This window comes from Marmota marmota, unplaced genomic scaffold, assembly GCF_001458135.2.
Source record: "Marmota marmota marmota unplaced genomic scaffold, marMar, whole genome shotgun sequence".
Classification (NCBI taxonomy): Eukaryota; Metazoa; Chordata; class Mammalia; order Rodentia; family Sciuridae; genus Marmota; species Marmota marmota.
This window is the reverse complement of record NW_026000076.1, coordinates 8,924,133-8,947,696: the sequence shown is the minus strand read 5'-3', so window position 1 is coordinate 8,947,696 and position 23,564 is coordinate 8,924,133. Positions and strand designations below refer to the sequence as shown.

The 23,564-nt window shown below is 33.8% G+C and overlaps 1 protein-coding gene across 5 annotated transcripts in view; it reads left to right on the top strand.

Annotated features, from left to right (window-relative positions):
• The window catches only part of Znf326 (zinc finger protein 326), a 38,475-nt gene that overhangs the window by 175 nt on the left and 14,736 nt on the right, over positions 1-23,564 (top strand). Inside the window, exons 2-8 of one of the 5 annotated variants that reach the window (XM_015500899.2) lie at positions 1,866-1,910; positions 8,936-8,971; positions 9,066-9,177; positions 11,280-11,440; positions 11,569-11,685; positions 14,041-14,239; positions 22,415-22,526. In XM_015500899.2, coding sequence (XP_015356385.1) covers positions 9,138-9,177; positions 11,280-11,440; positions 11,569-11,685; positions 14,041-14,239; positions 22,415-22,526 — 629 coding nt within the window. In that variant the 5' untranslated portion in view covers positions 1,866-1,910; positions 8,936-8,971; positions 9,066-9,137. Of the gene's footprint in view, positions 1-1,865; positions 1,911-8,935; positions 9,026-9,065; positions 9,178-11,279; positions 11,686-14,040; positions 14,240-22,414; positions 22,527-23,564 lie in introns of those variants that run through there. The other 4 variants (XM_015500898.2, XM_048814481.1, XM_048814482.1 and 1 more) reach the window with 4 other exon arrangements.

Sequence of the window (23,564 nt, the reverse complement as noted above, 5' to 3'; positions counted from 1 at the left end):
GCTGGTGGTCGCGGCATGCGGGAGCGGGGTGGCCTGTGCTGGGGGTCTGTTTACCGTCTCAAGATGGCCGTGTGGGCTTTGTTCTGCCGGCCCGGAGGCCACCCGCCCTCCGCGGGCCCAGCGCCGAGACTTGGCCTCCTTGTCTACCCGCGCGCCGCTATTCGGTCCGCGGGGTGTCCACTGCTAGCGGGGATCTGAACGGTCCGTGCCGATCTCGGTGCCGAGAAGGAAGAGCACAGAGCGCGAGGGCCTCGGGGTTCGGGGCCCGGAATCGCCCTGCCTCCCTGGGCGTGCAGATTGCCTCCACTCCTCCAACTTCCCGGCCTCTGGCAGCAGGGCGAGCTGGCCGCCCCAGCGTGGCTCGCTTTGGCCCCAAGGGGCGGTGACCGAGATCGCCCGTTTAGTTAATCCTCAACCTGGGTGACTTCTTGCTAAATACAGTTTCCAGAAGCTTGTACGCGGTGTTGTTCCTGGTTGACTTAGTTCAAGATGAGTTTGAAGGGCGTCATATTTAGGTAGATATTTATACCGAACGAGAAGCAGTCTATTTCCTGGTTAGCAAACTGGGATATTTCATCCCCCTAAACTACCTAGACGTAAATACCTAATAGGCAGTAAATTTGTGAACCAAAGCACTTTCTTTTTTTTTTTTTTTTTTTTTAAAGCTTGTGTTAAGTCAATCAGAATTCTGGCACAGGAAGCATAAGACGCCCTTCACATCAGTACACAGCAGCCTGTGTTGGATTTACTGATTAAATAAACGGGATTTTTACAAGACCTTTCAGTCATCTCTGACGCCAGTTCACAGGGTCACATAGTAGAATTATTGTGGTTGTCCTCAAATCTTGTCCAACTTTTATAGGACTTAGCATCAAGATAAAATGGTATGTAGTGACATCATTAAGGAGACATGGGAAAGAGTTTATATTATTACACGGAATTAATCCTGAGTAACCCGGCACTTATAAATAAAACCAAATCACTAGGAATTGTATGCATTCAATCCCACCAAAAACTGATCTTTAACATTGAATGAACTTTTGATCTTTTGTTTTCATACGACAGATAGTTAAAACTGCCAAATCTAAGTATGGGAAAAGTGATAGAATAACTCTTTTGTTATTGTTTATTTCTTTTCACCATATGCCTACAGTTATAAAGTGTTTGTAATTGCCCATCACTGCTCATCCTCAGCCACCTTGCTGTATTTACAAGATGGAATTTGAGTTAAAGGGTTTATCTGAATATAATCCTGTGTACTGTTGTAGTGTTCTTTTGTATCCAAATGACCCTTGAATTGAATTCTATTCTTTTCATCACTTGTAAACTTAAGTAAAGAATTTAACTTTGTGAAATTAGTTTTTGACAAAGAAATTGGCAATATGGTTTTTTGTGATGGTACATCTTGGGTAGATGTAGCACAAACTCAAATATGCATTTCTCTGATAAAATCTTGAAATCTTTAGAGAGCAAATTAAGTGATAAAAGAAATATTAACTTTGAAAACAATTTGTTAACATAGAATCAATTCTCAGATGTATCTGATTTTTACATTTTTGATACATAATATGTCTGCCCTTTTGTTACTTAATATAAATCAATACTAAATCCCCTCTTTTGACTGTTATCAGGTGTTACAAACTAATTTTTATATTGGCATAACTTGGATGATGAACCTGTCATTGGCTAGGTAGTGAAGAACATGAATACATGTTTTCCCAAATGGATATTGGTAATTATTTGTGCCCCAGCTGTTCAGATAATTGAGTCAATGGCATTTAAAAATCGTGTTAATAGATGGATTTATAAATTTGGGTTTTTGTAAATATTGCACTAATTCCTTTTTGTTAAATATGTCTTCATAGATTACACACACTCTGCTTGCAGGAATACTTATCAGGGCTTTAATGGTAAGTATTCTCTTTCATTTGCTATTAAAATTGTTGAGGGAATGCATTTCGTTTTTTTCTTTCATATCCATAAAAGTAAAGAGGCAATGGAAAAAGCCAGTCCCACCTTATTTCAAACATTGTTTTGGCTTGTGATTTATTAGGTTTCAGTGTTGTTATACTATCATTTAGGATCAGAAAAGGTTACTCAAATTGGTTTGAATTTTTGTCTTTTTATTTATATTATGATTATTTTAACTTATTTCAAAGACTACATTCTCAGTATAGTGGAGGTCTTTTTTCAAAATTGGTTTAAAAATAAATAAATAAGTGAATGAATGACAGTGGAATGCATTGCAATTCATTATATTACACGTATATATGCATTACACATTAAATTACAATATATTACATATATCACAATTTTTCATATTTCTGTATATATAAAGTATTTTGACACCCCAATTTGTGTCTTCATACATGTACTTTGGATAATGATGTCCATCACATTCCACCATCCTTGTGGAGGTCTTTTTTTGATGTTTAGTAATGTAGATTTAGTGGATTAATGGCGTGGTTCTGTATATCTTTACAGTAATGCATCTTGTTTTTGGTGGCTGGGGGAGGGTACCAGGGATTGAACTGAGGGGTGCTCAACTACTGTGCTACATCCCCAGCCATTTTTTGTATTTTATTCGGAGACAGGGTCTCACTGAGTTGTTTAGCGCCTGGCTAAATTGCTGAGGCTGGCTTTGAACTCAGGATCCTCCTGTTTCAGCCTCCCTCCTGTCTCAGCCTCCCCATCTGCTGGGATTACCGGTGTGTGCAGCTGCATCTTGTTTTTGAGGCCATTTTTTTCTCAGTGTGTTCAAATGTGTTGGTATATAAGAGCTGCCTGGAGAAGTACATGAAAAGACTGATTGTTCATTGACATAAGCATGATGTTAGGTGCTAGCTAGATAAAATCACAAGAGAGATGTAGAATAGAATTGAATGTTAATTTGATAGTTATTAGAGTTAAGTCCCTGCCAGGGAGGATAATAACACAAAAAAGAGCATAGAACAATTTAAAAAGATTAAAAAAGCATTATATGAAATACTTGAAGGAATGATATCCTGTCTGCCAGAGAAAGGCAAAATCCAGCTATGGTAGAGAATATAATGTGCTCACAAAATAAAACTTAAGTAGATGTACTACTAAGAAGACTGCCATTTTATAGAAATAATTACCATTCAGTTTTTATTTATTATCTCTAACGATTAAGAGAAACTTTGGATTTGATGTATAAAAAAGGCTCAACATGTAGGAAATAGTCAATATATATTAAATGAATGCTTAAGAATATGTTTTTGAGAGGAAAAGTGATGTACAATTACCAAAGGAAATTTAGTTTACTTCAACATAGCCACACATAGGTTAGATTGGGAACTGGAAAATTAGAAAACTTTACAAATTCAGATGCAGGGAATTTAAGACCTTAGACTTTTTTTTTTTTAATATTTATTTTTTAGTTGTAGTTGGACACAATACATTTATTTTTATGTGCTGCTGAGGATCGAACATACTAGGTGAGCGTTCTACTACTGACTCCCAGCCCCAAGACCTTAGACTTTATTTTATTTTATTTTTAATATTTATTTTTTAGAAGTAGTTGGACACAATACCTTAATTTTGTTTATTTATTTTTATGATGATGAGGATCGAACCCAGGGCCTCGCACGTGCTCGACGAGCGCTTTACGCTGAGCCATAGTCCTAGCCCCAAGACCTTAGATTTTAAAGATGATGATGTTAAGAAAATTAATAGAACTTGTAAGCTGACTAATAATGGGTAAAAATTTGATAGGGTTGAGTAAAAATGAACTCAGGATTTTAAACTGAAGTGAGTAGGTCTTGTGCTTTTACCAAAGAGAGATTTGGAAAGACAGAAGACCTGAAGAATTGGATTTACAATCTAAAGAAAGGAGTTGAAATGCAAAATCATTCAGGACCAGACATTTTTTTTCCTTATGAATGTACAATGTTACAAAAGAGATTTAATGCTGAATTTTTGTCTCTTTAATTTTAGTTCCAGTAGTGGTTCTCATCAGAGGGTGATTATTAGAGTCCTCTGGGGAGCTATTTCAAAGTATGTTTGTTCAAGTTATACCCTACACTTCATAAACTTAATTTTAGGGCAAGCTGTCCCTGACTATATATGTGTTGCAAAAGTACCCTGAATTAATTATTTTGGCTTTCACCTCTGGTTAAAGACCACTAATTGAAAATACTTGAGGTCTTAGTTAATTACATATCACAGCGAGGAAGTTAACTAACTTTAGGAATTTGATTTGACTTCATTGGACAAATATTTATTTAGTTACTCCTGTGTATCAGATATTTTTCTAGGAGCTAGGACTGCAGCAGTGGAAAAAAAAAAAGGATAAATATTCCTTCCTGTGTGGCACTTCAGTCAAATGGTATGAGATAGAAAACAAGATTAAAAAAGTAACAAATATTGTATGTTAAAATTGCTAGGTAAAAAATGCTAGGGAGAAAAATAAGGTAGGAAAGGGGGACAGGTGTGTATGTGTAAGTTGTGATTTTAAAGAATTTGGGGAAGGACTCACAAAACAGGTGACATTTAAGCTTAGACGCACCTTGAGGGCTATCTAGAGAAAGAACTTCAGGAAATAAAAGATATGTAGGTACCCAATGAAACCAACAATATACTTCATTGTTAGCACCATATTTTCTAGCTTTCTACTGAAATGAAGTATAAGGCATCAGAGAAAATGTCAAGATACTGATTTCCTCCATACTGTTTTTTGAAAGGAAGTTATATTTCCAGCGTTTCCATGCTTTCCGTTTTGTTCATAATAACTCTTTATATAAATAGCCGATAGAAAAAGGAAGAACTTTCCAGGTAGAGGGAAGTGCATGAACAAAGATAGGAGTGAGTATACTGTGCTTCTCAGAGACTTAACTGGTTTGACCAGAATAGAATATTTTTGCTGAGCAATCTTTAGACTAAGGCCAGAGAGGTGAGGTGTAGCCAGAAGGCATTGAAAATCAAAGGTAATTTACATATATATGGGAAGCTATAGAAAAGACCAGAAAGAGGTGAATAGTGCCAATAGGGGAAGAGTATTCCAGGCCTGGCAAGCTGCAAAGTGCATAAACTAGCATACACCTGTTCTAGAAAACTGCAAGGAGCCTACTGTAGCAGGAATGCACAAGGGATGTTGAAGTGAAGAGGTAATGGGGCAGATCATATAGAGTAAATTTCCTCAACTTTGACACTGTTGACATTTTGAATTAGATAGTTTTTTGTTGTGGGGCAATGTCTTGTTAGTTGAAAAGTGAACTCAGGATTTTAAACTGAAGTGAGTAGGTCTTGTGCTTTTACCAAAGAGAGATTTGGAAAGACAGAAGACCTGAAGAATTGGATTTACAGTCTAAAGAAAGGAGGTGAAATGCAAAACCATTCAGGGCCAGGCATTTTTTTCCTTATGAATGTACAGTGTTACAAAAGATATTTAATGCTGACTTCTTTTCTCTTAATTTTAGTTCCAGTAGTGGTTCTCATCAGAGGGTAATTATTAGAGTCCTCTGGGGAGCTATTTCAAAGTATGTTTGTTCAAGTTATACCCTACACTTGTTTAGTAGCATCCTTGTTCTCTGGCCCCAGTTGTAATAATCAAAAATGCTTTCAGACAGTGCCAGTGTCTCTGTGAGCCCCAAATTACCCCTGATTAAGAACCACTGATATATGACCTTTGGTTTTTTTTTTTTTTTTTTTAAGGGTTTGGCTTTTATTTGGAATAAGATGGAAGCTGTTGGAGGATATTGAGCATTGGACATGATATAACTTACATTTGCCAGAATTTTTCTGGCTTTTGTCTTCAGAATAAACAAAAAGCTAGTAAAAGCAGAGGTGGGAAAACCAGTTAGGAATCTATGATTGTGATCCAAGCAATAGCATGGATTTCATTCAAATTAATAGGTCCGTTTTATTAAGTCCTGAGTAAATTGGTCTTTTATCTAACACTAATAGTAAAGAGATAAAAGAAGTGTTATTTTTTTGTGTACTCTATAGTGCCTGACATAAAAGTGTTCAGTAAATGTTAGTTATTCTATGATAGCATAGTGAAATAAAATAAACAGAATTAAAGAAAAAGGAAATAACTAAAGGGTTTAGTACCCAGAGGCAGCCACTGCTAACTCAAAAATGGCAAAAACAACGAGATTTGTTGCTTTCTGTGTTTGACTAAACCTAGATTATATGTTTAAAAAAATTTTTTATGGACACAATACCTGTGTGTATTCAATTTAATTTATTTATTATTTTAATGTGGTGCTGATGATAGAACCCAGTGCCTCATATGTGCTAGGCAAGTACTGTATCATTGAGCTACAACCCCAGTCCTTAAGATTATATTTTAATGTGAGTCCTTAGAGGAAAACTTTTTTTATGTTAAACTTTATCTCAAAATTGTTATCTCTAGGAGAAAAACAGTTGTGTATTATACTACATACTTAAAACATTTAAGACAAATAATTGACTATTTTATTAATGTAGAAATGTGTTGCTCATACTGTGGTAGCCATTATCATAGGAAACTATTGAACACTTGAAATATGGGTAGTCTGAAATGAGAGGTTCCATGAATAAATTACGTACTGTATTTGAAGCCTTAGTATGAACAAACGATGTAAAAATCTCATTAGTGCTTTTTTATATTGCTAAATGTTTTGTACTCTGTTCTATTAAAATCCATTGGTATGTCTTGTACTTTGAATGGACCTTTTTTACCATGTATGATTCTGTAATATTAGTTATTTATAAAATATTCATTTGCTGCATTATGCAGACAGGTTTTATTGTATGATATTTAAAAAACCACGTTAATACTAACAACAGTCTTATCAGAAAAACATTGAAGTATTGACACACTGTCAAACTGATAAAAATTTTTTTAATTCCAATTTTCACTTAAAGGTATGATTTTTATCATTGGCAACAAATAACATTTAGCTTTAGTTGTTTTCCTTGAAGCAACAGTTTACTTCGTTCATTTTTGAGAAAATGTTTGCTACATGCTCAAGTCTGAAAACCAGTTTTTGACTTTCAGTCTTTCTAGTAAAGAGCACTTTCCTAGTAAAAAGTGGCTAATTTAATTCATAAATGAAACACTTGAGGATGGCTTTTCTTGGAAGGATCTGGGATGTTTTGGTAGGCTGCAGAAATGGTTCATGTATACTTCCTCTTTCATTACATAGAATGTAAAAAAAATGTGGTTACATCAAAGATCATGATGTAATAAAAATAATTATTGCTTCATCAAGGGCACATTTAAGTGAAAGTAATATTTTTATTTATTTTTTTCATTGTGGGTGTGTGATATTAAGTCTGGTGCCAGCTACTGCCTTAATTTGTGGCTGAAATACCAGCAGTTTTACCCACCAGTACTTTGTACCTTCAATGTCAACACCCTGAAAAAGGCAAATAATGCCTTATTATTATTTATTAAAATATTTTTGACCTTGTGAATCCCTAGATTTGCTAACGGTCTTAGCGAATCCCAGGGATCAGCAGACCATTTCATGAGAATTATTCCTATAAGATATATAAAAAAATTAGTGGTCTCTCTCCTCTCTTAGAGGACCTGCCCGTCTCCCTTGAGAATGTTTCCCTTTTCCCTTTTTCTGTCTCTACTAATAAACTCATGCCTGTTTCTCTGAAACATAAGATTCTTAAAATATCAGATCCTTAGCACAAAACTGGTATTTAAGATAAGGCATGAACAATAGAATATAAGACTTAGTATGATGGCACCACATAAGATATACAGGCTTTTGTAAATGGTAGAGAGACAATATCAGTAAATGTTTTATTGATCGATTATTTCAAGTAGACTTTAAAAATTAGAAGGTTTCACTAAGCAGGTGTTTGAGTGGTAGAAGAAAATGTTTCATATATAAGCAACAGTTTGAAGCTAGACAGGAGTATGCCTACGAGATTTGGGGGAAATCATTTCACATTTCTCAAATCTATAAAATGAGAAGATTAAATTTGATAGTTTAGGTTGCTTCCAGGTTTAAAATGACAAAACTCTCAATTTTTCAGTTCTTCTCATTATTAGAAATATTAAATTATTATAAGTAATGCTTTAAAAATATAAATTCAAGTATACAAATTCACTGTTGTACTTAAAATGTGGGGAGGGTAGTAATGAGGCATTTTAAGGAACTTTATAGGAAACATTTTAAATAGTAGTTTTAATTTTAAATTTTTATAGTTAATGTAAGTTAATTTTATTACCTCATTGTATTTATTTTTCATATCAGAGGTTATGATATAGGTAGAATTGCAGTGTATTAAAATATATCTAATACCCTTGTTGTGTCACAACTTTTTTTAGTGTTTGTATTGCTAGAATTCATATTCATTCCCTTTATTCAAGGGAATTTGAGTGTTTGTTGTTTGTTGAGTCATTATTTATAGACATGGTGCCAGTGATTGATCCCAGTCTGTGATTTTACTTTTTAAAATATCTGTTTCAGTTAATGTGAATGGAGCTAGTAAAAAATGTAGCTGCTTCTGAGTTTTTAGACATTTGAGGAGAATTACATGCAGAAGATTAAGTACAGTAGGTTTATGTCACAGCATGCTTAGGACAAAAAATCATCTCTTTTCACTTTATTAAATGCTGATTTATCTTGAGAATAGGAATCGTGTATTATTAATTATATATGCTGTAATACCAAATATAAGACCTTATAGTAAACATAGTTTTTTTAGTCAAGTAAGTATTGGTTAAATTAAAAATAATTCTAATATAGAATTTTGTAGTTGATAATATGCTTTTCTTTGAAATACAAAGCTTTGTTAACAAGTAGTCGTTTTGGTGTGTTCTCTTTCAATGTCTTATATTTGAGTTTAGCTTAATTAATGACAAAATTATTATCTCAGATGATTGATGCGAATATCTTGTTTTATGCCAAGTTTTCTGAAGAAAATGATATATTTTATTATTAAAGTTTCTTCATTGACTCTCTTTTAGGAATGGATCGTGATTATGGCCCTGGATCTTATGGAGGTCTGACATTCAAGGATATTTATCTAAAAATTCTTCTTTTGAGTGCCAATAAAGGTGAGCATCATTTAATTTTTTTCTTTTTAAACTCTTATAGGGATGGATCGTGACTATGGCCATGGATCCTATGGGGGTCAAAGATCCATGGATTCCTACCTAAACCAGTCATATGGCATGGACAATCACAGTGGTGGTGGTGGGGGTAGCAGGTAAATTGCTTAATCACTTGGCCAAATAATTAGACAACTATAAGATTCTGGATACATTATTTTAAGTATTCTTTAGGCATGTTATAATTCTTGAACTTTGTTGTTTAGAATTGAATAATCACCTTAAATATTTAAAGGTGTTAATGCTCATAAAAATTATCTCAGGAGCACTGCCAGACATTATTTTATGGAAAACTCAGCTAACTATTATCATTTCAATATAATAGAGTAAGATATTCTATCTTCAGCAGTGAATTCTTTTTTTTTTAACTTTTACTTTTAACTCCTTACCAAAGTGTCCTGAACAACTGATACGAAAATTTGTTTCTAAAAATATTACTTGTGAAGCTTAACAATTAAAGAAAAAATATCTTTTCAAATGTGGGGTGTTATGTAAAGTCGGAGAATGGGTTTAAATGAATCAGTTTAGCAACATTCAATTTCTATAAAAAACATTTCAGAAAGTTTTTTTTTTTTTAATTCTAAAGTAAGTTGTAAGAGCATATTGTGATAATAAGAGTGTTCTTTAAATCATATCCAGGTTATTTATTGGCAGTTACTGTTTACAAAACACTTGTTCTCCAGGTTAGGAGCACTGTATTAAAGCCTCATATACGGTACCTTCGATTACAGTCTAGATTGTATCTATATATCACGGTTGATACTTTGTAAAACTTAAGTTTATCTACACACTTCAGGATTGACTGAATTTCAGGAAAGGGGGGTCTACTTTTGAGGCACAAAGCTTCCTGCTGAATATTAAGTAAAACTAGTTAGGAGACATTTGAAATCATCGTTCCTTCTGCATAAATTGAAGGATCCGGATTCCTTAATGATGGACCGAATGATGCTTACTTTTCTTCTTTCTGCTTCAAGTGTGCCACTATGATTTATAGTAGAGAAAAATCAAGAAAATGAACAGTTAACTTTTTTCTTATGTGGAAGAAGTTTTGAAATACGTAGTTGAGAAGAAGAATAATTTTTATATGACTACTAGTATTTAAAAATGAATAGCATCTTCTATTTAGTGATCTGTAATTAATTGAAGTAATGTAACACATTTAAATGCTTGGAAATGTCAGTTATTGCCCTACTATGTTGTAAATGTAATGTGTGCATAGACTGTTTCTGTAGATGTTATCGTTTATCTCATGTAATTGTGGGCCTTTATAAAACTGTGTTGTAAGATAACAAGTAATTTTTGTAATCTATGTTTTAGTTTTGTGAGAAGTAAGATGACTTTTTTTTTTCTGTTGACTTAAAACATCAAGGAGACTGTGTGCTCTCCTTTTCTAGAGTAGTTTAATGTGATAATTTTCTGATAGGAAATAGTTTTTCAAATAATTGAAGACATTTTAAAATGTGTTCTTTCTCATCTGCCTTGAAATTTCATATGCAGAGGGTATATGTTGGTGATCTTTTACTTTTTATGTTTTAGTTTATGTGTTTATCCTTCTAGATTTGTTAGGTTTACTAGTCTACAAGTAAAAAGTGATTAGGGATTGATTATTCACCTTGGCCTAAGTTTGGCAGATTGTCAAAATTTTATAACCTGAGATAATTCCTTAAATTTTGATTATTACAGACACAAGGAGGCAGCTTTGTGATAATAGATTATTGGGGGTGCGAAAGGATCGCTCTCTGTCACAAATAGCCTACATCTATTTAGTCTTCAATTTGTGTCCCAATGGAAAGCCAAAACATTGTAAATGCTTTGTGATTTTCAATTTAGGGATGGTGTCAAAGAAAGTTTGAATAGTTTGTGAACTTTAGCAAATGACCTTTTCTAAGACTAGGGCTGGGCTTAAATAATCACAGACAAATCTTTTCTTCATCAAATTGAAATGCTGCTAAAAAGCAGATATTTAAGCTAAGGTATACTATTATCAATTCATATTTAGAAACTGACTCAGATAGCTTTCTATCTGGTGTCATGTTGAACTGCCCAGCCCTAATCAAGTGTGAACAAAAGTAGAACTGTGCAAATCAGTATGGTATAAATGAATTTTAGTTGATAAATGTCATCTGATAATTTGTCTTTTGAATTGTCTAACATTAGTAAGCTTACTTTTGTTTTTTCCCTTACTGTGCAACTTTTCCAGGTTTGGACCTTATGAGTCTTACGACTCCAGGTCTTCTCTGGGTGGGCGAGATCTGTACAGATCTGGCTATGGTTTTAATGAACCCGAACAAAGCCGCTTCGGAGGTAGTTATGGTGGTCGATTTGAGAGCTCCTACCGGAATAGCCTTGACTCTTTCGGAGGTAGAAACCAGGGCGGGTCTAGCTGGGAAGCACCTTACTCCCGTTCAAAATTGAGGCCTGGGTTTATGGAGGACAGAGGAAGAGAGAATTACTCTTCCTACAGCAGTTTTTCTTCACCCCATATGAAGCCTGCACCTGTAGGCTCTCGGGGGAGAGGAACGCCTGCTTATCCTGAAAGTACGTTTGGAAGCAGAAACTATGATGCTTTTGGAGGACCATCAACAGGCAGAGGCCGAGGCCGAGGAGTAAGTACAACAGAATCTTTTCAGATTCTTTTCACTAGTCAACTCTTTTAAACCCTTTCAAGACCATGGTTTTCAACTAGAATAAACACTGTTCATCCCAGTGTATTTTAAGCAAAAGCTGAGTCATAAACATAAGTTTTAGGTTGACTATAAAAGTTTTTCTAGCACCTCAGAAAATAGGTGGCAGTTTGAGATGAATGTTCATAAAATTATGCCATATCTCTCTTTATTACAAAGGTGAGGATGTTAGGTTTGGTCTAAAAGGGGTTAAAAGGAGTTGCATTTTTCCTTGTAAACACTAGCAGTTTTGCTGGTGAGACAGTTCTTGGATTATTGTAAAAGGTAACTGAACCCTTTTTGAGCTTTTGAGTAGGTTAAAGGTGCAATGTATGATAAAATGTTTATTCTTTGTTACTAAACCCTAGCAGTTAGATTTTCTTTAGAGCTCTGTGTTTCACCTTAAACACAAGAGACTAAAAGTTGGTGATAAATCAGGAGAGCATGGTGAAGTCGATGTGTATAATAGATTGTAGAATGATTTGTGGTCAGTATAATTTTGATAACTTATTGTCTTACAATATGTCCTGTTGGTGGTTGCTTTATTTCCCCTTGTGTCTCTAGCTTTACTATTGAGAAATAATTTTCTACCTATAAAATGTAAGACATGTTTATGGCTCCTTCCTAGACAGTAATATTTTGTAAATAATTACTTAAATGAGTATATATATTAGTCCTCAGGTGTTTAATTTCAGGAAATATAGAGATTATATTTTATGTTTTTAGGTTATGGGATCGATATAAAATTTTACCTAGTAAGTGTATGTAGATTTTGGGATTATTTAGTTCGATCATATTAAAGACTATTGTATTTTTGCTATAATGTAAGAATTTCTTTGGAAGGCAATTGCTTTTAATATTCTCTTTGCAGAGGAAAGTACCTGTAATAAAAAATGTAGTAGAGCACATATTTTTGACTGTTCATTAGCCCTTGGTACGACAGTATAGTTTGTCATACTTGTGTAGAAATTTTGCAGTTTTAACAGTTACTCTTTACTTATGTAAAATGCATTGCACCTTTAATGGATAGTTAACAAAGATTTTTCTGATGTGACTACATAGATTACCAAAAAAGGTTAATATGAAACTACTAGGTTAGTTAGGTATACCTAAGCCATAATATACAAGTGTAAGCAACCGTGTTGCTCTTCCACCATATTTGATGATTGTAGGTTAATTGAAAGTAGTCAGAGTGGTAATAGACTTCCTTTGGGTTTTGAAATTGAAAATTCATTCCAGTTTGGAAATTGGAAAACACTTAACATTGTTAATATGTTAGGTGAAGGATTTTTTTTTTCCTAATAAGAACCTCACATGTCAATTTTGTTTTCATGATAGTAAATCAAGTATTCCTGTACTTTGTATTTACATACATTCTAGTCTGAATGGACTTCTCTTTCTTTCCTCCTGTTAACCAAGTAGATGAGCCAAGTAGGATCTTCATTTTTAATCTTCACTTGTACAATTCCCATTGGGTCCTTCTCTTCAGATTACTCCTCAATCTTTACCTTCTAAAAGTAAGATTAGCAGAATAAATTTCTGTGTACATGTGACTTCTTGGTGTAGTGGAGTTTGCTAATGGTAAGAGAAGAGGAAGGGATATAAAGAGTCGTTTGGTGGCATGACTCTTCGTCTGTAAACTTTTGCTTCTTGGGCTTCTGGGTCAGAATGTTTCTCTAGGTAAGAATGTGAATGGAACGTCAGATGCAATTCTTTATCTGAAGTGTGTTTTGGAAGTTGATGCATGGTTATGCTTTAACTCTCCTATTTCATACTAATGTTCCATCTCGCCTTCTCATTCCCTTTTTCAACAGGGAGAAATCCTAAATGATTTCTGGATCTTTTTTACTTCAAACTACAAATATGATCTTCTTTGTGTATCTTAGCTTTTAGCCAGGTTTTAGTAAAATAAAGATTTCTTTTAAGGTCTTTTCATGGAAAAACATCAATTAGGAACTCTGAAGAGGAGTTGTCAGAGAGTTGTACAAGTGGTAACCTTCTGACAGGCACATATGTTGTTCATGATCTCAGATAATTTTGAATTGTAAAAATCAAAAAGTAGGAAATATTCACATTTGTTCTACTGGAAGTAAAAACACTAATTCACTGGATTCAAGTTCATGTAATACTTTACAAAGCTTTTTAATGTGTTTTTTCCAAGTGGACATGTAAAATTTAGTTACATTTCAGGGAATTTTCAGGTGAAAACTAGTAAATAGATAAAGTGAAAATTTTATATGAATTTATATTTTATCGTTGGACAAGATGCTGATATTTTTTGATTTCACAAATTTACAGCATATGGGTGATTTTGGAAGCATTCATAGACCTGGAATTGTTGTTGACTATCAAAACAAACCCACCAATGTGACAGTTGCTGCTGCAAGAGGAATAAAGAGAAAAATGATGCAGCCATTTAATAAGCCCGGTGGAACCTTTATCAAGAAACCTAAGCTAGCAAAACCTATGGAGAAGATGAGCCTCAGCAAATCGCCTAGTAAGTAAGAAAACATAATTGCTATGGTTTAGGATACTCTTTATTTTTTGAAATTTATTGCTTTAAGGTAATTTTTCAGTGTTTCAGTTTGGAAATTGGAAATATGCACATTAGATCTGTGAATCCCTAGTATAGTTACTAATTAGTTATGACTGCCCAGAAATACTTTTTAAATTTACACACCCTTGTCTAGATCTTTTTTCTGAGTAGTGTGAGGTGGGACCCAAACATCTGTATTTGTAAAAAGGTAATACACATAATTTTGATTCACACCCCTTAATTGGCTGTTATAGTTTTTGTTGAAGGCATTGTTAATGAAGAGTGGTTTGTTATGTCAGATAGAATCTCTTTGTGAGGACAAAGGAAAATTTTCCTGGTCCTTGATAATAGGGAAAACTGTTCTAGAAAACTCATTTGCTTTTAATCTTCTGGACATGATGACTCTTAGAGATATTTCTATTTATATATTGATGAGTGCAAATTTTTTTTTAAATTTTGAATTTGTCCTAATTAGTTACACATGACAGTAGAGTGCATCTTGACACATTATACACAAATGGAGCACAGCTTCTCTTTCTCTCTCTGAACATGATGTAGAGTCATACAGATAGTGCAATTCTACATGTATCTAGGGTAATAATATTTGTCTCATTCCACTGTCTGTCCCATCCCCAACATCCTCTCCTCTCCCCTCACTCCCCTCTGCACAATCCAAAGTTCCTTCCTCCCCCACTCCCACCCCATTATGGATTAGCATCTGCTTATCAGAGATAACATTCAGCCTTTGGTTTTCTTGGGTTTGACTTATTTTGCGCTTAGCATGATATTCTTCAACTCCATCCATTTACCTGCAAATGCCATAATTTCATTGACCAGTGCAAAATTTTGAGCCAAACTAAAAATGGAATTAAAGTTTTACTCATAATAGCATCAAGCCAGGCAGGGGGACGTGATCTGTAGTTCCAGCTACTTGGGAGGCTGTAGTCATAGCATCACTTAAACCTAGGAATTTGAGAAAAGCCTTGGCTACATAGTAAGACCTTATCTCAAAAAAAAAAAGAAAAAAAAAAAAAGGCATCAAGAATAATACATTACTTGGGAATACATTTTTAAAAAAAGCAAAACTAAATTTTGAAAATTATACAACGTTGTAAGATATTCAATCTAAACAAATGGAAAAACTAAACTAGGTTAGAAGACAAAATTGTCAGAATGACATTACTTTCTAAACTGGTCTATAGATTCATCACAATCTCTATCAAAATTCCAATTGTGTAAGTACTTACACCTCATGATTTCAAAACTTACCACAAAGTGATGGTAATCAAGACAGTGTATTTAGATCAGTGGAGTAGAGTTGAAAGTCTAGAAATAAACCCGGACATTTGTGGAGAACTGGTTTATAACAAGGGCATCAAGATTTTTCAATGGAGAGAGAATAGTTGTTTTTTTTTTTTTTTTCTAATTTGTTATGTATGACAGCAGAATGCATTACAGTTCATATTACATATATAGAGCACAATTTTTAATATTTCTGGTTGTATACAAAGTATATTCACACTACTAGTGTCTTCATGCATGTACTTAGGTAATGAAGTTCATCTCATTCCACCATCTTTCCTACCCCCATGCCCCCCTTGCCCTCTCACCCCTTTGCTCTATCTAGAGTTCATCTGATCCTCCTTTGCTCCCCCTCCCAACCCCACTATGAATCAGCCTCCTTGCATCGGAGGAAACATTTGGCATTTGGATTTTTGGGATTGGCTTGCTTCACTTAGCATTATATTCTCCAACTCGATTCATTTACCTGCAAATGCCAAGATTTTATTCTCTTTTATTGCTGAGCAATATTCCATTGTGTATATATATACACCACATATGATTTATCCATTCATCTACTGAAGGGCATCTAGGTTGGTTCCACAGTTTAGCTATTGTGAATTGTGCTCCTATAAACATTGATGTGGCTGTGTCCCTGTTTTGTGCTGTTTTTAAGTCCTCTGGGTATAGACTGAGGAGTAGGATAACTGGGTCAAAAGATGGTTCCATTCCCAGTTTTCCAAGGAATCTCCATACTGCTTTCCATACTGGCTGCACTAATTTGCAGTCCCACCTGCAATGTATGAGTGTACTTTCCCCCCACATTCTCACCAACACTTATTGTTGTTTGTGTTCTTAATAGCGCCATTCTGATTGGAGTGAGATGAAATCTTAGAGTGAGTTTTGATTTGCATTTTTCTAATTGCTAGAGATGTTGAACATCTTTTTCATGTATTTGTTGATTTATTGTATATCCTCTTCTGAGAAGTGTCAGTTCAGTTCTTGGCCCATTTATTGATTGGGTTATTTGTTTTTTTCATGTTTAGCATTTTGAGTTCTTTATATACCCTAGAGATTAGTGCCCTATCTGTTGTGCAAGTGGTAAAAATTTGCTCCCAAGATGCAGGCTCTCTATTCACCTCACTGATTGTTTCTTTTGCTGAGAAGAAGCTTTTTAGTTTGAATACATCCCATTTATTAATTCTTGATTTTAATTCTTGCACTATAGGAATCTTATTAAGGAAGTAGGGGCCTAATCCAACATGATGGAGATTTGGGCCTACTTTTTCTTGTATTAGATACAAGGTCTGTGGTTTAATTCCTAGATTCTTGGTCCACTTTGAGTTGAGTTTTGTCCATGGTGAGAGATAAGGGTATAATTTCATTTTGTTGCATATGGATTTCCATTTTTTCCAGCACCATTTGTTGAGGAGGCTATCTTTTCTCCAGTGTATGTTTTTGGTGCTTCACTCTTTTTGCAAAGGATTGCTTTAGCTATTCTGGGTGTCTTATTTTTACAGATGAATTTCATGACTGCTTTTTCTATTTCTATGAGGAATGTCATTGGGATTTTGATTGGAATTGCACTAAATCTGTATAATGCTTTTGGTAGTATGGTCATTTTGACAATATAAATTCTGCCTATCTAAGAACAAGGGAGGGCTGGGGTTGTGGCTCAGCGATAGAGCGCTCGCCTCGCACGTGCGAAACCCTGGGTTCGATCCTCAGCACCACATACAAAAATAAACAAGTGAAATAAAAGTGTTGTGTCCAACTACAACCAAAAAAATAAACGTGTAATAAAAAAAAAAAAAGAACAACGGAGATAGGGAGATCTTTTCATCTTCCAAGGTATTCTTTAATTTCAGTGTTCTGTAGTTTTCATTGTAGAGGTGAAAATAGTATTTTTGATAACTGGCTAGCCACATGCCAAAGCTAAAATGCAAGACCTACTTGGAAGATCTAAAACTATAAAACTCTTAGAAGAAAATATAGGGATAAATTTTCATGATTTTGGATTTGGCAAGGAATTTGTAAGACAAGATGAACAACAAAAAATAGGTAAATTGTCTTTATCAAAATTAAAACTTTGTGCTTCAAAGAACACCATCAATAGAAAACGAAAAAACAACTTATATAATAGGAGAAAATTATTTCTGTATGTCGTGCATCTGGAAAGCACTTGAATCCAGAATGTATAAAGAATTGTTAGAACTCAGTAACAAAACGACAACTCAAAAGTGGGTAAAGAATCCGAACAGACATTTGTTTCAAAAAAGATATATAAGTGGCCAATAAGCATATAAAAAGGTACTCAATAATTAGGTATCAGATAATGCAAATCAAGACTGCAATCACATACATGGTTAGAATAAAAAAGATACTAAGTTTTAACAAGGATCTGGAAAAATTAGAACCTTTGTACACTTTTAGTGGGAATGTAAAATGGGGAAGCCACTTTGGAAAATAGTCTGGCAATTCTTGAAATGAATAAACAGAATCATCAAATGACCCAGCAATTCCACTTCTATGTTTATATCAAACATAAATGAAAATATCAGTTCAAACATAAACATACAGTCATATACTTCATAAAGATGTTTTGGTCAATGATAAGTACATATAGAATGATATATATCATATATTTTAGATGTGTAGTATACTATACCATCTAAGTTTGTGTAAATACACTCTGTGATGTTCACATAACAAAATAGACTAATGATGCATTTCTCAGAACATAGCCTAGTTGTTTAGCAACGTATGACTGTATATGGATGTTTATAGCAGCATTATTTATAGTAGCTAACTGGATAAAAATCCAGATATCATTATGAGATGAATGGATAAACAAAATAGGGTCTTTCCATATAGCAGAGTGCTATTTGGTTATAAAATGGAATGAAATACTGATCCTGCTATAACTTGAATGAACCTTGAAAGGATTATGGTAATTAAATGAAGCCAGTCATAAAAGTCCATATATTATATGATTTATTCATACGGACATTTAAAATAGGGAAATCCTTTAGAGATAGAGAATAGAAAATGATTATTTTGGGCAGTAGGGTGAGGAGTTGGGTATTACCTGAAGAATATCCAGTTTCTTTTTAGAGTTGATAAAAATGTTCTAAAATTGATTGTGATAATGGTTGCACGTATCTGTGAATACATTGAAAACTATTGGATCGTATAATTTAGAAGGAATTATATTCCATAAAGCTCTTTTTTTTTTTTAAAGCGTAGAACCAAATTACTCTTTTTTTCTCATTACTTTTATTTATGTTTCTCTGTTACTTTTGTTGTTTAACATTGTGACGTATCTCTAAATGGGGGCAAGTATATCTGAACAAATTATAATAAGCCAAGGATATAAATAAAAAAGCTAAGGAAATATATTTATCAGCATTCTGTGAAAACATAATAGTAAAATTGTACACAGTAAATGTTTTGCCTGTGCATTGAATTACTTTTATTTTTCAAATTTTTGCCTTGATTACTAAAGTATTTTGTCTTTCTTAAGTAGGTGGTATTGCAAAGGTGCAAAAGTTACTCTCTTCAGGATTAATAATTAATTTCATAACTCATTTGGAGCTGAAGAAGGTTTAGATAATTGTAATAAATGAATCTTTTCAAGTTCTGGTGAAAGTTTTTGATGTTTTTACACTTAGTTTTAAAAATAAGATGTAGTGAGGATTACAGTGAATGTTTTAGAGTGTGTTTTTTGCTGTCAGAATTGCTAAGAAAGTGGTGGATAGCCTTTAAGTAATTTCCCCAAAAAGGGAAGAGGGAGAAAAGCATGAAGACCTAAGTAAGTCCAGATTTTTTAAAAACTTGTGTTTATATTATATATTTTTGAAATACAGTATGTTTGTTTTTAAAATTTTGTCTCCATTTAAGTTGCTTAAGGATTGATAAATATCTTTATTAAAAATGGGATTTTAGTAATTGCTAATAATAGTAAGCTGGCACTAATTGAATGCTTATTGGACTTCAGACACTGTTAGAGAGCATAGTGTACATTACTTTTATAATTCTCACGTGAACTTGCTCAGGTATGGGTGTGGGTATCAGACCTCTCTACAGCTGACGCAGCAGGAATAGAACAGATAAATAATTTGCCACCTAGTTTAGATAATCAGTAAATGGCTAAAATCCAGGATTTGTTTCAGGGCAAGTTTTGGTTCACAGAAACCCTGCTCTTAAGCTTCCAAATGTTTATAAAGGAAATTTATATTTCCTTTTATTTATTTATTTTTATATTTATATTTTAGTTTTAGGTAGAAACAATATCTTTATTTTTTATTTTTAATGTGTTGCTGAGGATCAAACCCAGTGCCTCATGCATGGTAGGTGAGCACTCTACCACTGAGGCACATTAAGTAATACTTAATGCTACTGGATTGGACACTCCAGCCCTCTTTTTATTTTTAAACAACTTTTTTTTCCTAATTATGACATTATAGATATTTTGATTTTATATTTTTAAAATTGAAGTTACAATATTAGATTCTTTCCTCAAAATTTATGAACTATAATGTAAAACTTAGGATGAGGATTAAATACTATACTTAAATCTACTTTCCTGTTATGATACCTACATTGTTTAATGAGAAATAACATTCTGGGACTAGAGATGTAGCTCTGTGGTAGAGCACTAGCCTAACATCATGAGACCTGGTTTAATCCCCAGCACTGCCAGAAATATATTTTGACAATCTGATACCAAGTTAGTGGAGTACCTTTTTTTATACCAGAGATTGAACCCAGAGGTGCTTTACCACTGAGCCATAACCCCAGCCCTTTTTATTTTTTTATTTTGAGACAGAGTCTTGCTGAGTTGCTTAGGGCCCTGCTAAGTAGCTGAGGCTGGCTTTGAACTTGGTATCCTTCTGCCTCAGCCTCCCAGGTCACCAGGATTACAGGTGTGCGCCATTATGCCCAGCTGGGGGGTACCTTTTATAGTGTGTTCATTGATAGATATTTATTTACCATGTAAGAAATTTTCCCTGGTATTAGTAGAATAAGATAATTCAGCTAATTGGTCTTCTTGGAACAGATTTGAAAGATGCATTTTACAATTACAATTACAGTTATGTAAATATTGCAAAGTTTGTTATAGAAACTGACTTACCATTAAGGCAGATATATGTCCTTTCCCTCTTATCCTTTTTTTCTTCTTCATAAAACTTGAGAGTAGTACAGGGGTAGCTAAGAGTGAAGCCAGAATTCTTTAGTTAAATCAAGCCTTCTCTTCAGGTATGCCTTCTCTTTTCAGGCATGAAATGGATAACTTAAAGGATATGTACTGAATTTTCCAGTATACGAGTTCTTCCTATGTTACAGTAGTATAGACTGTATGTTTGATAGAAAATTAATAAAAAAGGAACCATATTCTTTAATTTGCCTGGAGGTAAAAAAAAAAAATCAATATTTTTAGCATAGGAAGGGAAATTTAATTCTTGTTTGAAGTAATATATAAATGAACTTTACGTTGAGGGTGTGAGGGAAATCTGTGAATCATGAGGGTATTGAAAAATGGTTAAAAAACATACATTTAAGCTCTAATAAATCGTGAAAAATTAGATATTAAATTTTAAGACATTGATTTTGTATAATTTTAAAACATCCCATTGTGTACTTAGCAAGTGTTTAAAATGTGTTTATTGTTAAGCTGAAAGGAAAAGTGTAAGGGCAAATGGGTTAGGATTTTTTTTAGATGTTAGGTTTAATGTATTTTAAGAGAGTCTGCTTACAATGAGATACTACTCCATACCCACTATGGTGGTCCTAATTTAAAAAAAAAGTAACAAATATTGGAAAGGATATGGAGAAACTGGAATGCTCATACACTACTGGTAGAAATATAAAGTGGTATAGCCACTCTGGGAAACAGATGAGTGGTTCCTCAAACTGAATGGACCCGATAATTCCACTTGTAGGGGTAAATAGCCTAAGAAATTAAAAAGAGGTGTTCAAACAAAGATTTGTAGAATAATATTTGTAGCAGTATAGTTCAGTAGCAGAAAGATGGAAATAATCTAAAATTTCATCAAGCAGGTGAATAGATTTTTAAAAAAACAGTATACATTATAACATAGTATAGCATGGATAACCTTTGAAAACATGTTAAATAAGAGAAGCTAAATAGAAAAAGGCAAGACAATGCTGTTTCTATTTAAGTGAAATAACCAGAAAACAGAAAGTAGATTAGTAGATACTAGAACTTTAGAGTAGGGTTGAAATAGGGAATAACTGCTTAATAGCTACTAAGGTTTTTTCGGACTGATGAAAAAGTTCTGGAACTAGATAGTGGTGATGGTTGTATAACATGTGCATGTACTTAAAGCTACTGGATTGGACACTTCAGAATGGTGGTTAAATGGTAAATTTTATGTTTTGTACATATTATCACAAAATTAGAAACATTTTGCAATTTTGGGCATGCTCTTATAATAAGAATATGAATTCTTGCATCTAGGACTTTCTGGTGTTCATTGGACTTCTATTTTCATTCTGGGTCAATTTCTTCAGTGTTAAATATATGTGATTTGCAAGATAATTTAAGGTAACAAGGATATTATTGCTTAGAGTAAGGATAAGAAAAAAATGAACAGATTTACTAGACGAGAAGCAAATATTGCAAGATTATGATCCTTAAAGCAAATGAAATTTATTCAGTGCAGTTTCTGAAATTGTGGGTAGTCTCAACTCTTAAATTTTTCTGATGAATTCAATTTAGATTGTGATCACTAAGGAATCTTTGTCATGTCTATACTTTATTATAATCTGGTACTTGAAAAGGGAAAATGAAAAAAATGATTTTTAGTTCTGACTCTTTGTTTGATATCCTAGCAAAAACTGATCCTAAAAGTGAAGAAGAAGAAAAGAGGCGGATTGAGGCTCGGCGAGAGAAACAAAGGCGCAGAAGAGAAAAAAACAGTGAGAAATATGGAGATGGATACAGGTTTGTTTTTTTGTTTTCTTTTGATACCAGGGATTGAACTCAGGGGCACTTGACCACTGAGCCACATTCCCAGACCTATTTTGTATTTTACTTAGAGACAGGGTTTCACTGAGTTGCTTAGCGCCTCACCATTGCTGAGGCTGGCTTTGAACTAGCGATCCTCCTATCTCAGCCTCCCCAGGCGCTGGGATTTCAGGCCTGTGGGTTTGTTTTTAGTAGAGTTACAAAAATAAAAAATGGGCTTATTGAAAAATAGTTTCCTGGTTAAGGCAAGTTTATGAATTGGAATATGAAAAATTTCTTAAAAGTCAAGTGAAAAAGTTTGATCAAAGATATATAGAATTTTTTGCTTTTTAATATTTATATGTAATCACCTATTAGTATAAGAAAAAAGATCCAATTCATAATGGTAACCCAAAAATATAAAATATATAGAAATAACTATTTTTAAAAAGAAATACTTGTTATAGAATTATTTAATAAATACTTATTACAGAAGAAAACTATGAAGTTTTGAATTTTGGCTATATGGAGACATAATGATATTTTTGGATAGAAAATCTGATTATTACTGATATTTTTGGATCAGAGAGCTGATCCTGTTCTTAGCTGGGTGTGGTGGCATAGCCTGCAATCCCAGTGACTCAGGAGTATGACGATGACGCAGGAGGATCACAAGTTTGAGGTCAGCCGAGACAACTTAGTGAGACCTTCTCAAAAATGAAAAGGACCTGGGATATAAAAGGCACCTGAGTTCAAGTTCCAGTACCACCACCCCCACAACAAAATGAACCCAAATAATATGTTTTTTTCTATCTAGATCCCAAAACAGATTCTGAAAAAGAAGAATAAATGAGTAGATATTGGCTTTTTTAGATATTGAGACTATTAAAAGGCTATAGTAGTTTAAAATATGTGGTAAGGCTGGGAATGTAGCCCAGTGCTGGAGTGCTTCCCTAGCATATGTGAGGCTCTGGATTCAATCTCTGGCGCCACACACACACACACAAGTGGTAATAGGCTAATCAATATAACAAT